Source organism: Mus caroli, unplaced genomic scaffold, assembly GCF_978045245.1.
Source record: "Mus caroli unplaced genomic scaffold, Mus_caroli_1 scaffold_12, whole genome shotgun sequence".
Lineage (NCBI taxonomy): Eukaryota > Metazoa > Chordata > Mammalia > Rodentia > Muridae > Mus > Mus caroli.
Window position 1 is genome coordinate 100,490,006 of NW_028227267.1, and position 17,936 is coordinate 100,507,941.

General features: G+C 41.1%; 1 protein-coding gene across 2 annotated transcripts in view; it reads right to left on the minus strand.

The window, feature by feature from the left end:
- Nucleotides 1–1,392: 1,392 nt before the first annotated feature.
- Ednrb (endothelin receptor type B) overlaps nucleotides 1,393–17,936 on the minus strand; it is a 29,535-nt gene continuing 12,991 nt past the window's right edge. Inside the window, exons 3-9 of one of the 2 annotated variants that reach the window (XM_085828834.1) lie at nucleotides 10,017–10,129; nucleotides 9,680–9,884; nucleotides 8,272–8,421; nucleotides 7,427–7,560; nucleotides 6,613–6,721; nucleotides 3,880–4,016; nucleotides 1,393–2,665 (exon numbers count right to left, since the gene is read on the minus strand). In XM_085828834.1, coding sequence (XP_085684960.1) covers nucleotides 3,882–4,016; nucleotides 6,613–6,721; nucleotides 7,427–7,560; nucleotides 8,272–8,421; nucleotides 9,680–9,884; nucleotides 10,017–10,129 — 846 coding nt within the window. In that variant the 3' untranslated portion in view covers nucleotides 1,393–2,665; nucleotides 3,880–3,881. Of the gene's footprint in view, nucleotides 4,017–6,612; nucleotides 6,722–7,426; nucleotides 7,561–8,271; nucleotides 8,422–9,679; nucleotides 9,885–10,016; nucleotides 10,130–17,936 lie in introns of both variants that reach the window. The other variant, XM_021181526.3, reaches the window with a different exon arrangement.

The window sequence follows — 17,936 nt, forward strand, 5'->3', positions numbered from 1 at the left end:
ACTAGCCTCCAGCTGTAGAGGTCACGTGTCCATTCCCTTCCCCAGGGCATCTTCTCAGCCACCCCACAGGCTTCCCTCTGCCTTGACTTCTGTGACTTGGGTTACTCCTCTTTTTAAATCCTGCAGCCTCTCCAGATTTCACATGTCTACTCATCGCGCATTTTTAATTCCCACTATTGTTGTCTCTCCCCCTTTTCCTTACCCTTTTCTCTGAGCACTTGTTTGGGCTTTGGAATATTTGCATATGTAATTGAGAGGGTGGGGAGGGGGACCCAGGTACGAGCAGGAGGTGTGCTCCTGTTTTATGTACAACATGCACACACAGCCTGAACATCATTTTATTTAATATTTTTAGTTTTACTTGCATTGTGTTATAGAGCAGCAGATCAAATGTGGCGTTTTCTGTGTTCAAAAAGTTTGGGGTTTTGGAGTATTTCAGACATCAGGGTTTCTGATCAGGGGTACTCAGCCTAAGGCAAGTTCATTCTACCATGCACATAGTCAACACTAGAAGGCAGCATATGAAGTGCAATGAGTAGTCCCCGAGGGCCATCTTTAATATAGCATAATAAGGATTGAAGGGGCTAGCAGATAAGGCAAGGTAAAGATTTTCTGGTAGTAACCAGAAATTGATCAGCCGTGAAGGATGGCTACATATGTGTGATCAGAAAATGATCCATCAACTGTGAAGGATGGCCACATATATTGTGATCAGAAAGTGATCAACCATGAAAGATGGCTAAATATGTGAAATTAGAAAATGATCAACTGGGAAGGATGGCTAAGTATGTGTGATCAGAAAATGATCAACCATGAATGACAGCTACATATGTGTAATAAGACATAGCAAGGTCATTATAGTGGCATTTAAATTCGCTTTCATTCCTTGATAATTATGTGTTTAACATAAATGATGTCCATTTACTGTTGGGCCCCATTTTGGCCCTGGTTTGGGCCTTGAGGATAAGCCCCAGCCTGGCTCAAGTTTCTGAGGCATTGTGGGAGAGCCTAAGCCTGGCTCTAATTTTGTGACCTGCCTCAGTCACTTCTGTATCAGAGTGACTCAGCAAGACCTTGTTTGGCCCTGCCTTTGCCCTGTTGCTGATGTAGAGCTTTGCCATTGTCAGTCCCTCCATACCCTCTGTCACCGTTCCATGCCTCCAATGTCATGTTACCCCACCCAAAATCCCCTTCCAAAGTTCTGAACTTATTTAAGAGAGGCTGATGCCATAGAGTTGAGTTCCTGCTTCAACAAGACTCCCAGCTCGGTGGGACCAGCCCTTCTCTCCTCTCTCCTGGACCTGCCCGCAAGGAGCAGGCACGGTTACAGCATTCCTATTCACTTTAATGATTGACTTGGGATTTATGAATGAGTAGCAAAAGATAAGCTGCTCTTTTAAACCATTTGAATGTTTATTGGTTTTGATTACTCAACAAGAAGTTAGCAACGACACAAGCTGCCACTTTAGGTGACCAGAGCAAAACAAAACACAGTTATTTTACACGGCTTTATTACAAGTGCATGTTAGATACAACACACCTGCATTTGGATGGAAACAGTGTTCCTTGGGCTGTTGCACATTATCAATACTGAAAATGTTTGAACACAGACCAAAAATAGCAGTAAATAATTTGGGAGAAAATAGGCTGAAGTCACTTACAAATCGTTTGACCTCTTGTTAACACTATTTTTATGCATTGCTATATTAGGCTACTTAAATGTTAGAAAATATGCTTTAAATTAGATGGTACCTTCTCTTATCTTGGTTTTAATTATGCAAGGGAATCATGTTTGTTTCTTATCACCCTTGGTCTGTGTGCTAAAATTTTGAATAAAAAAGCCACTTAATATAGTTTTATTGTATATATTATGTGAATAGTATTCTTATGCCATTTCATAATTTGGCAGGACGATTATTGCCCATGAAGAAGGAAGGAACATCTGGGTTAAACAAAGATGTTAGGATTTAAGAATTTAGAACACAACAATAAAACCAATCTAAAACTTAGTAAAAATTAAAAATATATTCACGCTGTGAAACTACTTGAGACCCAATAACTAACTTAAAATTGAAGATCTGTGGTGTCCTTTATGATTAAAAAGCAATCTGTACACACAAGAATTGTGGGTGACTCCTAAAGAGAGTCATGTGGCATGTGGATTCAGTATTGTTCTTGGTTTTTTACCTCATTGTCAAAACTCATTTTACCTCATTGTCATTACTCCTCAAACGGGAGTTTGGGTTTATTGTAATGTCACAACGGATTTTGGTAGAAAACTTCATTGTTAAGCTCATTTTCAACATGTGGCCTGGGTTACAAAAAGAAGAGAAGAGAAGAGAAGAGAAGAGAAGAGAAGAGAAGAGAAGAGAAGAGAAGAGAAGAGAAGAGAAAAAGGAAGGAAGGAAAATTTGTTATATTTTAAGACAAGGTTAAAGCTCTCGGGCTTGGTTTGTTCCCGAGTCACGCTGAGAACGCTGCGCTTTGTTTTGCTGGAGCCGAACCAGGACCTTTCACACCGACATGACGACATGACGTGGCAGTGACGAACACAGAGCTAAGAATGGGAATGTTTCCCCACGGGCTTCCTCTGGCCCCACCTCATTTCCTCTCTCTTCAGTTTTCTCTTGGGCATTCTTTCACACACCGCTCATCCGGAGCGAACCTAAGGCACGTCGTGGAAGGAGATTTAAAAAAAAAAAAAAAAAAAAACTAGACAAGAATGCGCAAAGAGGAGGATCTTGCAGATCCCGAAGCAGTTTGGCTTCTACGTTTTAGAAAAAGCACCATGTCCAGAACGCCTTTCTATTGGCTATTTTCAGGAATAACATAAAAAGTTGGTAGTATGTCTCCGAGAGAGCTGGTTACAGTGACTACTTCCTATGGCATTAAACCATGGCATTTTCGCTATCATATTGTGCTGTGGACCATTTTCTCTACAGCATGGCTGAAAGGATGCTCCCTGCTTCTTTGCCATGTGGACACTGCACCGGGCAATTCACATTCTGTCTATAACCGGGTTACTGGCATCTCTTCGTCAGAAAGCTACGAACGCAGGGACCTGCCCTTTGTTAAGTCCTCTACGTGTAGTGCTTCTAGCTAATAGCTAAGTATTTACAGATGATGAAGTTGAACACATGGAATTTAAACTTCAATCATGAAAGGATTTTTGAAAGAACTTTGAAGAAATCATAGGTAGTGTTCTGTTTTGTGTCTTTCTGCAGAGTATGTGTAAAGGAAGTTCAGAAGTCTCAGGCAATAGCAGCTCAAGCTTTCCCATGTTTTCTCTGGGGCATTCGCAGGCTCTGTCTTTTCCTTCCCCGAATTCTGATCATTTCAATCTTTGTAATGACCAAAAAAGTTTACCAACCATATTGTTTTTTCATTTTGCATATAGTTACAATCGGATTAGTGGGTATGATATTATGCATACAAATTTATTAGTGGTTTTTTTTTTTAAGTTTCAAATTGAGCAATTGAAACTTCGTTTTAAGAATTGTTTTGCAATGTCATGCTTTCTTGAATCCAGATTCATAAGACTGGATAATAAACTCTTGAACAGGACTTCAGTGAAGTGGCATGTGAAAACACTAGGGGCTTTTAAGAGCTCTGCTGAAGTGCTGACTAAGAATCTAAGTGCTTCCCCACAGAGCAGGGCTTCATTCCTTCCTTCCCACAGCTTTCTTAGGTTGTAAACAGCCCGTGAATATATCAGGTGTTGAGCATTAGAACAGTTAAAAATAACGCCTCTCACATGCGCGCACACCTTTCTGCTAGCATGGTTTTTTTTTTTTTCCATTTTGATTTGGCAAAGGTTTCATTTTGTTTTAATGGTATTTGTCCACAATGAGGACAGTGAGATTTGGCGAGTGTTCTTGCCTTCAAGACGAGCTGTATTTATTGCTGGACCGAAAGTTGTCATATCCGTGATCGTTGGCTTTGAACTTCAGGCAGGACTGCTTCTCCTCCAAGGACTGCTTTTCCTCAAACGTTTGGCACCAGCAGCACAGACATGACTGTATGAAACAGAATGACCATTACATGCATACTCAGGCACATGGCCACCGCTCTGCTCTTCTCGAGTTGGGGGCTCTGACTATCCTTGCAAGTGTGGGGTTCCGGTTCCCTCTTTTTCCATACCTCGTTTACCCCTCTTGAAAAAGAGATGCAATTAAGGCCAGCAAGATGACCTGGAGACATGTTTGAGCACAAGAACTCATGGTGGAAAGAGAACAGACATCTGAAAGTTGTCTATATACACACATTCTGACACACACATGCACACACACACACACACACATAGTAGCACTTATGCATCATGTGATGCATATATACCTTGCATTCACACAATAGTAATAAATAAAATTTTTAGAAATTGAAAAGGCGATCACATTGGTGGGATGTGCTAATTTTTTGCAACTATGAAGTACAAAGGAAAAAAAAAACTTATGGAATTAACATTACTTAAGAAACAGTCACTAATTGTTTTTAGTATATGTGTGTATCTGTGTGTGTGTGTGTGTGTATGCATGTACACCACACAAGAGGCCAGAGGAGGATGTCTGTTGTTTCTTTCTATTGCTTTCTCTCTTATTCTCTTGAGATAAATCTCTCACTGAACCTGAAGCTCGCTCACTCTGTCTGCCTAGCTGACTGATCAGGTGTCTTTAGGATTTCTTTGTCTCTGTTCTGTAAAGCTAGGGTTACAGGCTTAGGCAGGCAAGCCTGGCTTTTTACAGGGGAGCTTGGGTTTGAACTCATGTCCACAAGCTTGCTCAGCAAGTGCTCTTTCCTGCTGAGTCATCTCTTTAGCCCCGAAAGCCACCTTAACTTTTGACACTTTGTCTTATTTACTTGGAAATCGATTCTTGATGTGTCACAACCGTGAAAGTCAAACATTTTCCCTCGAGCACACAAATACTACAATTGCACACGTGCCTGTGTTCAGACGTAGGTAACTCGTGTCTGTGGCCCATAATCTGCTTTTCCTCACTTGGCACTGATGTACATTTCTTCCCATGCCAATGAGTTTAATACTGCCTAGCTATTTGAAACCTACATGTTACTCTTGCGTGCATTTTCCACATTGTTGTGCTATGAATTTATAAAGGATGCAAGTACCTTGATTTTATTTTTCCACTTTTCACTGGAGTGTTTAAATTTTTAAAACTCTGTTCAGTTCGTTTGTTTTATGATAGTCTACGGGTCTAAGCAAATAGGTTTTCTCTTTGTGTTATGATAAACTATGCTCAGGGAAATAGCAGGGTTTCTGTTCTGTAAAGAAAGGAGTTGGCTTGGATAAAAGTTCTCTTCCATCACTAATGTCTGAGTTATGAATGGGCAAGGACGTTTTCAACTATCTCAGTGTTTACGAGGAAATGAATTTTGGTTTTCAGATAATGAAATACCAGGGACAGTGTCCATTCTCTTGCAAGGGGAGGCATATTTTACTTGGTGTTGCATTATTGAGAGAATGGCTGAGTGGAAGAATGAGTGTCATATTGCCAGCATCTGAGGTAAGAAGGTAGACTTATATTCTACATGGAGTAGCATATTGCCACTACACATAGACGGTAGGAAGGATGGAGTAGAAATGATCTTAATTTTTTATACTTGCTATGTGTGTGTGTGGTGGGGGAGATGTGTGTGATGCCCCAGAGGAGGACATTGAGTGTCCTGATCTATCCCCCTCCACCTTATTTCCCTAAGACAGGGTCTCTTACTGAACCTGGAGCTAAGCTAGTGTCTACCAATCCCCAGCAATCCTATCACTAGAATTATAGGCATGTCGGCAGCCATGCCTGATTACCCCCCCCCCCTTCTTTCTTTGGTGTTTTAAGATAGGACCTTACTGTATAACTCAAACTGGCCTTGAAAGCAGAGAGATCTCTGCTTCCCCTCACCCAGCATGGCATTCCCCACTTTCCTCATCAGTGCTGGGCACTGGAACCTTTACCCACCTGCAGAGCAAGCACCTTTATTTACCCCAGCCATCTCCTAGCCCTTGACTTTATTCCCACCGTCCATGAGAAAAAGAGATTAACTTTCTTATAACCCAAATTGTAGTTGAACAATAAAAAAAAGTCTACCAAGATCGGAGGAACACTGCATCTAACTGGGTTTCATTCTTATCTGACTACATGACAGTGACTATCGATATATGTAATTTATTAATCTGCACAATGCTAATAGTACTGGTGAGTGGCTAAGGCATCAGGGCATGGCTTACCACTGTCAAGGATTTATAAGCAAATATGTCCTATAGTGCAAAAGTGATCATCACATATGCGGGGCGGTGGGCACCTTTAATCCCAGCACTTAGGAGGTGGATTTCTGAGTTCGAGGCCAGCCTGGTCTACAAAATGAGTTCCAGGACAGCCAGGGATATACAGAGAAACCCTGCCTCGAAAAAACCAAAAAACCAAAACCAAAACCAAACAAACAAACAAAACAAAAGACAAAAAAAAACAAAAAAACCCATCACATATATCGCAAGGCAGGGAAAATTAGCAATCTTCCAGCTCTCTCTAGATAGCAATATTGGTGTGTTTTTTAAAGCCTATATTTGATGCCAGATCACAGGAAACATTTTATTTTAGAAGAGTCTCTTACCTTAAAGCAGTTTTTGAATCTTTTGCTCACCAAATACAGAGCGATTGGATTGATGCAGGAGTTCAAAGAAGCCATGTTGATACCAATGTAGTCCAAAACCAACAAAAAGCTGAAAGAAACCCAAAGTTGTCTTTAAAGATTACATCCCTCCAAGTGTGTATTTAACTCACACCCTTGTGTCTTTATGAAGAAAGCCCAAATCACCTACATGCAATAATTTCATTTAGCCACCGATTTGCCAGCAGAGGTGCCTGTCTGTGTCTCTGCCTGCCTGTCTCTTTCTCCGTCTGTCTTTGGCATCTCCACTACCCTATCCCACCTTCACCACCAATATGCAGCATTTCTTTTAAAAATAAGATTCTTGTTTGGAAGTGAGAGAGGACTGACGTGAACATTGATGTCTCGGATCTGACACTTTTCATCTTGTCACTCATCACTTTGACAACTGTGCCCACATTCCCAAGGCTTTTCCAGTCCCTCTAATTTACCCCATCTTGAGCAATTGCAAAGCGAAAATCGGTCTTAATTGGCCTCTGTGGATAAGAAAATAGTATTCTTTCTGCCTATTAGATGGATTGATAATGGGGAAGCAGCTGGATGACAATTCCATAATTATTTCTATTCTCTCTTTTTCAATCTAAGTTAGCACAGATTACTGAGTTTCATACATACATATGACATACATGTTATGACATACATGTCATCGCATGTTGTTCTTTATTTACCTCTCTCCCTTGGCACCCTCTCCAACCCCCTCTATCTTCCCCAGTCTCCTTTTATGTCACATGGGTTCCACTGGATTTTCTTCTCTTACCTCAGAAGCTCACACCTATGAGGATTGCTCTGGTCATATAGGGTGAGCTTCAGAATCCGGCTGAGGTGAAGGGGAAGCCAACAGAGAGCAAACACGAGGACCAGGCAGAAGACTGTCTTGGCCACTTCTCGTCTCTGAAACAGAACCACAGGCCCTTATAAAGCTAGCACACACTCTCCTCAAGTAGATATTTAATCCTATTTACCAAATAAAGACTCGGGCAACAAGCCTTCAGTTAGTCAGTGTGAATGAGAACTAAAATCGCCAGTACAAGTACCGCCACAGTGGCTCATATTCATCTATTGCTGCCCCGCTCCGAGCTATATGAGCACCAAGCATGTGGTCCACATGCACACGAGCAAAACTTTCATATACATAAAATAAATCTAAAAGTATATTATACATTCATTATGTGCACGTGTGTGTGTGTGTGTGTGTGTGTGTGAGTGTGAAACTAGACAAGGTTGTACAAGCCCATACTACCGTCATTTGGGAGGCGGAAAGCAAAAGGACAATCTGGAATTCAAGGATATTTTTGGCTACATAGTGAATTCAAGGCTATGCTGGGGGTGCGGGCGGGGGTGGGGGGACGCTAGCCTTGGCTAATCGAGATTCTATCTTAAAACAAAACAACAACAAAAGTCAATGATTCTCTCTAGATCATTATAGATGATATACTCTCTAAATAAGTAATATAAAATGTTTTTTTTTTGTTACAGAAACAGAATGAAGAAAGTGAAAATATGTTCTAGTGTTTAAAATTAGCTTATCAGCAGCAGCAGCAGCATGACTTTCATCTGACCATAATTATGGCTATACGCTACTAGATTCTTCCATTCTCTTACCTGCTTTAAGTGATCATTCAGAGCAATCTGCATGCCGCTCTTCTTCCTGAGCATTTCACAGGTCATCAGGGTATAAAAGACTGCAGTGATGGCTAGCGGCAAGCAGAAGTAGAAACTGAACAGCCACCAATCTTTGGCTGTCTTGTAAAACTATGGGGAAGAAAGAATTTTTATGATTAATATCTTCTGCTTAAAAAAACCCCATATGTATCAAATGTCAATTAGAAATTCAATATTCATCAAAGGACAATGATTTTGTAACATCTTCCATATATGTACTGTATAGGGTTTGATGGGCCATATCTACTGAACACATAAATAAAGGCCTGCATTAAATAAAAGACACATTGAAGAACATATTTCAATTCTTTGGGATGTTATAATAAGCTGTAGGGAGCTGAGCAAAATTCTTACGTGTAGATAACACTGAAAAAAAACAAATATTTTAAATTTTAGGTATTATTGGTATTAAATATATAAACCTATTTCAGTGTTTAGGTGATGTTTCCCCCTTTCAATTATGTGTGTTTAGTGTGAAAAACGGGTCTGAAGAGATCAGGGCTGCCACGTAGGTCAGTAGCGGATACCTGAAAGGTTGTTTAGGACAGTGCTTGTGAGTTACAGTTACGCCTTTCCTGTCTTCTTTTCTTCTGTTACCTTTCAAAAACCTTATCGATACAGAGATGTCTCTATAGGAAAGAATTTTATGTCCCTAGTGTGTTATTCCCCTTCTAGTAAACGACAACTTGGTGACCCACTTTGTTCTTTTACTGATAGTTGAATGTGTAGTTCATAAAGTTTATATACTCTTTTACCTGTAAAATAGCGAATAATCCTTGATGATAGACCAACCAACCACCTTCTTACTAACCAATCCTCTTAAAAATAAGTCTTATATTTAGTATCTATCTTTTCCCTATTCTTTTCCTACTTTCTGATCAGAAGTTCTTTACTAGGTGGCCAAAATTTGATATTATTTTGAAAGGCAGATTTTCTTTTAACACCAGAGATGAAGGGCCAGGCTGCCATTCCAAATCCACTAAGGTTAGGCAACTTCTATCTAAACATCCGCTAAACCATCTGCTTCTCTGACAATGTTGGGTTGTCTTGTGTAGATTACACAATAATAATCAATCCTGTGGGACTTTAGACACAAAAGCCATAAAGTCACAGCCATTCTTGCAGGAACTTGATTTATCTGGATCCCTAGGGTGTTCTTGGAGAAGTAATTATCCTGACTCTTGCAGGTTGGGTCATTAGTGATGGTTAACCTCACAGTCTTGGGATCCAAACTCTTAATTTATGCCAAAGGTAGTAATAAATCAATAGCCTACCAAGGTGGGGAACTGGGGGAAATAGTTAAATATTTATAAGGAAAGTGCAGAAAGAACAAGCAAAGTGAACCTACCTGCATGAAGGCTGTTTTCTGAAAGGGATTAAGCATGCAGACCCTTAGGGGCTTTCCTTTGTAGTCCGACGTAATCGTATCAAAACCTATGGCTTCAGGGACAGCCAGAACCACAGAGACCACCCAAATTAAAACAATTTCTACTGCTGTCCATTTTGGAACCCCAATTCCTTTAATTCGACTCCAAGAAGCAACAGCTCGATATCTGAAGATATAAACAGAATGATTTGTCTAGCAGGTAGAGCTTGGTTGTATTGAATTGCAAAGTTTATCTCCTAAGTGACATAACAGTTATATGTCGGATTAGGATCGCCTTGGCCTGAGAGTGGACTCTTACCTGTCAATACTTAGAGCACAAAGACTCAGCACTGTGATCCCCACAGAAGCCTTCTGTATGAAGGGCACCAGCTTACACATCTCAGCTCCAAATGGCCAGTCCTCTGCGAGCAACTGCATAGAGGAGATGGGAAGGTCGGTTACGGAGATTTTTCTGAGCTGACCTCTGAGTGCTGGTGATTAGTGGCCAGAGGGAAGGAAGAACTGCCCCTTGAAAAAGCACCTATGTCCAATATAGAGCACACTGGAAGTAACACAAGTGCAGCTGGTTTATGAGATTTTTTTGTAGACAGTGGCACAATCAGGGTCTCCTCAGAAAGGCCAATGCCCCAGTGGCTTAATGGCACCTTAGAACAGTGATTCTCAACCTGTGGGTCATGAGCCTCTGGATGGGGAGCCGAACAGCCTTCACAGGGATCACCCAAAACAAATGGGGAATAACAGAGGTTTAAATTACGACTCATAACAGAAGCACAATTAGAGTTGTGACTTAGCAAGAAAAAGTAAGTTTCTGGTTGGGGGAGGGGCGGGGCGGAGTCAGTGCAACCTGAGAAACTGAATTACAGGGACAAAGCATTAGGAAGGTTGAAGACCACTGGTTTAGAAAACAGGACCTGTGTGTCTCATAAAACTGCAAAGTTAAGGTGAGGACCATGTTAAAAATAGAAGTTTATTAAATAAAAAGTTAGATAGTCTTGAGTGGAGATGACTGGACTGGCCCTGCTCTGTGGAAGAGCATCATGAGTGCTCAAGGTTTTGCCCCATCGATCAGTGGTCCGTTTACTTAACTCAGCTGGAGAAGCCACACCAGTCCTTGGAGGCACCGGGTGTGTGTGTCTGCTAAAGGACATCTGGTCTGTGCCACTTTTTACCCCACCCTCCCACATCCCCAGTCTTCCCACTACAGATGGCCATGTCCTCTCTCACTTCCCTCAGGACTTGCTCAGATCTCCTCGCTCCACAGCACCTAACTAGATCACATTGCTCCTCCTGCCCCTGACAAGGCCTTCCTATCTCCTTCACTCCCTCCCCTCTTCCTTTTTATTAGATTCTTACTAATCTTACTGCATATAAAAGTGACTTTATGGCTTGTTTGGTTTTGCTGTCTGACTCTCTGAAGTGTAAGATGGATATGAGTTCCTCCTCAGTTGCTTCCAATGGTGCCTGAAACACAGCAGAGGCTTGGTGAATGTTCATTCGGCTGAAACAAATAGGTGCCGAGCAAAAGGACATAGTGCGTTCTCTTTCCATATTTATACACATATTTCTCTTTATCTGGCTTCAATAACTGCTATTAAATGGAGCTGTTTTCCTTCTTAGACACTGGGTGTGCCACGCTGGTAAATGAATCACGTAAGGTAGACATCTGGATCTAGTATTCATGAGATTTTGAAAATAAAGAGAAATATTTATAATCTATGCGGTTTGAAAAACTCCTTTAGAAATAACTTTACAAAAATGAGAGCTACTCTGAAGCACAATTGGACATTTCTGCCCTTGTACTGGCCACGGAGACTCCAGTGAGTGCGTCAGGCTCTGTGGATTGTTCTGTGGCCGGCATGGTGGCACAGACGACAGTCTGTGTCTCATTACAACGGAGATTGGAAGAATGAACATGAGACCGATTTAATTTCTAAATTGGACATGAAAAAAATTACACAGATACATGCAACAAAGGTTGGGAGACTTTGCACATGCTTATTTAATATCGGGGTTTGGAAATTTACAGGGCTGGGCACATTGACAAGCAGTAAAGGGGGAGCCAGTACAAGCCAGTCACTGGTATCAGGAAGGTAATGAGGGGTAGGCAGCAAGGTTTGGGGTAATCTTTATCTAATAAGCATCAGATGCTATTTGCCAAGGAACCCCAAATATGAAAATTCCCTAATTTTTATAGAGAAGTAAGAAATTGGATCTTTATATGAAATCATACAATGTACAAAAGGTGCCAGTTGATCCATGTTTTAAAAGACATTATTATATTATGTTGTATTGACTAGGTAGATTCTATAATGTGCATGAGAGCTTCTGGATTAGTAAATTAACTAGTCATTAGTTCATTCAACCAACGTGCATTGAATATTCACCATAAAGAATATTCTGAGTACAAGGCACACTACTGGTTTCTGTAGAGCTTACATATAACAAGGAAGATACAAAAGCATCAGTACTTGAGAGGATGTCCAACAGAACTAGCCATATTGGGAGAGTGTTGGCGGGATGTGTTTTCTCCATAAGCTTCCCAGTAAGATGTCTCCGAGGACACAAGTCTGTAGTTGGATAAAGCAATGAGCATACCAGCCATAGAGTATGCTAGGAAAAGAACAGGAAAATGATGTAATGTGATTTTTTTAAAATGTAACTTGTTGCTCAGAATGTGGTCAAGGGAAATAAAAAGACTGTACGTCTGTACGAAGTGGTGTGGGCTGGACCACGTGCAGCCATGGTAACCAAGCCCTCATGGTGAAATTAATGATTTTTTTTTTTATTTTTGGGGAAAAAATAAACTAAGCATGTTATAGGTAATTGGAAATTTACAAGTTTGGTTTTCAGAACTGTACATCACTACGGGTCACCAGATATCCACTGGTGACCAGAATTCCAGAAATCTTGACTCTGTAAAAATGTGTGAGGCTACCAAGTTTTATGCCTGTGATCTGCTCTTAGTGCATCTACAACCATAGCGTGAGCAGCCTTTGAGGTCCTGTAGTTACCCTCCCTAGCTGTTACTTTCCCTATGAACTTTCTCTTAGCTTCTGTTTCTTTATGTTTTCAGCGTGTACTGCATATTAGGAACCTGACTATTATTTGGGTTTTGCATGAAAATACAGTGAGCCAGCCAGGACTTCTGTGACCCAAGGTCGGATGGTTGGAACATTCATACCAAGTCAGACACCAGAGGGCTACCTGAAGCTTCAGGAGTGCTGTTTGTCTTGGAGATTTCTCAAGATTTTCTTCTCTGGGGGGGGGGGGGGGGAATTGGCACAAAACCCTTTTGAGCAGTGAAACTTTGAGCTTCAGTGTGCTTTCAGTGCTGAGCTACCACCTCAGCACTTAGGGCTACGGAATTCTTTCTTCCTATTTGTATTTGGTTTCTTGGGTTTCATACACAGGAACCTTCACGTCAATTTGGCAGAGGGACTCTTGCTTTGAGGAACTACTGGGTTTACTCTTTGTGTTCCTCCTCTGCAGAGATCAAATCAGTTGTTTTGTGCGGCGTGTTTTGTCTATCCCTAGGTCTCCGTCAACTCCAGTTTAGTCCTGGGTTGCAGCTCTCCGGTACGGGTTTGACTGACTGGTTTCATGTAGGAGCCTGTGAAAGGAAGAGCAGTCTTCCTTAGAAACACTGTTCTCAGTATACTTCAGGTTCTGGAGGAAAAAGGCTCAGAAGCAGGACTTTCCGTTATCACCATGCAATCAGAATTGGAATTGGTTTGCAAGATGGAAGGCAAATGGAAAGGAGCAGATGACGTAGATGGCTCCGTGCTACTTTATCAGAATGAACCTGCTCAGTGCAAATGCACAGTTTTGGTTCAACAGGCAACAGCTCCAAGATGGAGAAATAGCTTATGCTCTAAATTTACCAGTGGTTCTGTCACCACAGGTTTCTCAAACAGTTGTGGCAATTGCTCTACCCTAACTCTCACTCCCTTTGGGTTAGTATTGAGCCTTCCATGAACAATTCCACTCTATAATCCTGTCATTCAACGAGGTTTCCTTAGCAGTTTCTGTATGAGTGACAGTGTTGTGATTAAATGACCCAGCAAGTATTTACTTTAAGACAGACTTCATAGTGACACACTTCAAGGAGAACAGTCGACCAGAAAGACAGTGAAAGTAGACCATACTTTGGAAAGAACTATGTCAAGAATCTTTGAAAAGCAGTCACTGTGGGATAAGATGTTCTATACTACTTTGCTTCAGGTAAGAGTAGCATCAGGAACAAGAACATGGTCAAGTTCCAACCGTATTAATGAATGATGAGATTATTCCAGCCACACAGAGAGACCTGACTCTAAGAAGGGAAAGCTCAGTCATTGTCTGTTTAAATTATTATTATTTATTATTGTTATTATTATTGTTGTATTGTTAATATATATGTGTGTGTGTATGCGTGTACATGTGTTTATGTGTGTATATGTATGTGTGTGTTTGTCATATTGGAGGGCACAGATTTCTTTGAACTGGGAGGAGATAAGGGTAGCTATGAGCTATTGCAGGTGTTGAGAACTGAACTCACAGCTTCTGTTAAGAACAGTGAGTGTTTTTAACTACAGAGCAATTACATTCGGCCCTGTTGAAAAGTCCTAAATGAGTGGGGCAGTGAGAGGGATGTAAAGCGAATAAATAAAAATAAAATTTTTAAATGGGAAAAGAAACTGTTAAATGAGGTCCTTAATTTTATTCATGAGTTTGCTTCCAACCAGTGTCCCCACAGACGTCTCCTTATCAGTTTAAGGTTTGAGACTAAGCCCTCAGTTCCTAAAAGGTTCCAATGGCCTTGGGACCTTGAAACAGGGTAGAAGCTTGGGTGTTCTGCTCCCTGCTCACCTGGATTTTAAATATGTAGTGATTAGACACTGACTGTATCACACCCGAGCCAGGTTCACCCCATCACAGGCTGACTGAGCAAACTAAGACAAGTGGACAAGCCATGTGATTATAGACACATACAACTTCTCTTCAAAAGCACTTCTTCAATAGACGATGAGCAAAAACTATGTATGATTTCACATACTTCATTACTAACACAGATGTTGGTCCCCAACTATGTCCCTTTTTGTTTGCTTGTTTGCTTTCTATCCTCAGAACTAATCAGTATGGTTTCTGTTTACATTATTTCTTCCCCACCCCTGAACTCATTTGCATTGGCAACAACCCTCTGATCAGGGTCTCCCCAACCCTGGCCTAAGCAGGATAATTTTACTCATTGTTGTATATGTCACCCAGAATCCCCCTTGGCTCCTGGCTATACTACCTTCTTGATTTTACCTGTAACTAATTTTTCATGGACCCAACTTTTCTGGAGGATATAAGAGAATAGAAGGGCTGTCCAAAGTAGCATATCAAATAAAGATAACTGCCCAAGAGGCCATGCATGACCAGCCCACACTTTTAAAAGATTTAGTTATTCACTTTATGTGTATGTTCATGTGTGCTTGGTATGGACGTTATGTGCCTGTGGAGGTCAGATGAAGGCATTAGAAATTTTCAAAATGGAGTTGTAAGTGATTGTGAGCTGATTGATGGGCGACTGAAATAGAACGCCAGTCCTCCTCCAGAAGAGCAGTGTGTACTCTGAACTGCTGACCCAACTCTCTCGTTTTAGCCCTTGGGATATCTTTTCTTTTTCTTTTTTTAAAACTCCTCCATGGAGAAGCTTTAGTTCTGCCTAAGACCTTGAGGAGAGACACACCCTGATCCTGCTCTATAATCAAAAGGCTTTCTAGATTTCCTTTGCTCAATAAGAGTCTGGCTAAATTTTTGTTTTTTTGGTTTTTTTGGTTTTTTGTTTTTTGTTTTTTTTTCGAGACAGGGTTTCTCTGTATAGCCCTGGCTGTCCTGGAACTCACTTTGTAGACTAGGCTGGCCTCGAACTCAGAAATCCGCCTGCCTCTGCCTCCCGACTGCTGGAGTTAAAGGCATGAGCAACCACGCCTGGCTTCTGGCTAAATTTTATATAAAGCAAACCAATATTGCATGGTCCTGTCTTCCAAGATTACATTGGTAAGAAAAGTAACTGCTCCCTTCCTTTTGTTTGACCTATAGAGGACTCAGAATTTGATATATTCAGGGTTGACAGAAGTCTCCTTTATTTTAAAGGTTTAAACGTCAGTTCATCTGAAGACACACGTCACCATGGTTGCAATATATAGAGGAACTGAGCTGGAACCCACCTCCCTGCAGACTAGCTTTCAAAGTGCAGGAAGATGTTATTCGAGCTACTGGGGGAGAAATCACAGCACTAGTCTTGTCTAACTGTGAATGATATGAACTACAACACCAAATTTCTAGGCAAGATGTGTAATGTGCATGATTGTTAGGGTGGTAACCAACCATTCTCTGATTGGATAGGAAGTCCACTCAACAGAAGGGGTCCCATGTCTAGTGCTATAAGCCTAGTCAAAGTCCTATGACATGATGCTTAACTAAATAGACAAAACACCAAACTGCCTTTAAGTATGCATGTTTATACCTTGAGACATGTATGAAACAGCCAAAGAACAAATTTAATTAGTATTTTTTTTAAAATAAGTGTAGTTCAGTAACTCTAGATGCTAACCTTAATTATTAGCAAATCCAACAAATAAAACATCAATCAAATGTTCAAAATACAGTTGTTATAGATTCCCCGATTTGATCTAATCTGTAAATAAATATAAAACCTATAGCCCAGAGCTCAATATAACCTATTGGGACATTCTGTGCATTCCAGCCGGATACCTGTTTATAGAAGCTTTGATGGAACTCTATAGGGCCGAGGACATGCCTAGGGACAGAGAGAACTTGTTTATTGGGATATCAGGCCTCTTTCCATTTACTAGTTTCAGTAAGCTAAGGAGACTGTGTTCTCTCTCTAAAACTGTTCATCTGTTCTCATGATCTGATACACATATGCATATGTGTATGTACTACATACACACACAGAGACACAGACACACAGACACACACAGACACAGACACACACACAGACACACACACAGACACAGACACACACACACACAGACACAGACACACACAGACACACACAGACACACACACAGACACACTCAGACACAGACACACACACACAGACACACACACACAGACACACACACACAGACACACACACAGACACACACACACACAGACACACACACACAGACACACACACACACACAGACACACACACACAGACACACACAGACACACACAGACACACACACAGACATAGACACATACAGACACACACACACAGACACACACACACACAGACACACAGACACACACACACAGGTAGTAAAGCCAGGTAGTCGGACTTGCTGATGTGGTTTTTGTGATAAGATGTGGAGTTTGGTTACTCATGGAACTTTCTTGAGAAGCGTGAAGCCATGTAGCTGGGAAACTCAGCCCACCTCAGTTCTGACCCCGCTATGAACTCAATTAGTTCTAAGAGAACTGCTACTTGGTCTTGAAGGAAAAGGTCTCAGATGGCCAGGAGAACTCTGGTATACCCCATCTCCTATTAAGTAATTCAGACAGTGTTCTATCTAATCATTCTCATTGGTCACAGACAAATCAAGAAAATGGAACAAGATTACTTTACATGTTACCTGCACGGTGGCTTATGAGACACGCCACATTTACTGCGTTATTAATGCTCCAAAGCAACCCCGAGGAACACTATTGCTGCTGCACCCATGTGACAGAAGGGAAAGTTGAGGCACTTGGCATTTACTAACTTGCTATGACTAGTTTATACATCCCCACACAGTCTCCAGTACATCACCCTTCCAAAGATCAAGCTTAATTTCCCTTCCTTTGTTTGAGGTTAGACTTAATAAACTCTTTTTAATGAATAAAATGAGGCAAAAAAATAACAATACATGTGTGTTTCTGAAGACTTGATAAAAGACATATGACAATCCTATCATGCTCTCTAGGATCGCTTGATCTAGAGGCCATCTGCTGTATTATGAGAACATTCAGACAGTTCTCTAAGAGGCAAACATGGCAAAGATTTAAAGCTTGCTAAAACCGAGGAGTAATATATGAGCCAGTAAATGCTTGTGTCAGCCTTCGTCAAAGATTCCAGTGTTTCAAGAAATGCAGGGCCTTCCAGTCTTTTTAGTAGACCCTGATGAGAGACCCTGTGCTAGAATCTTCCAGCTGAGCTGTGTCTGAATCTCCCCCCCAGACGGAAATAACAGGCACTTTACTG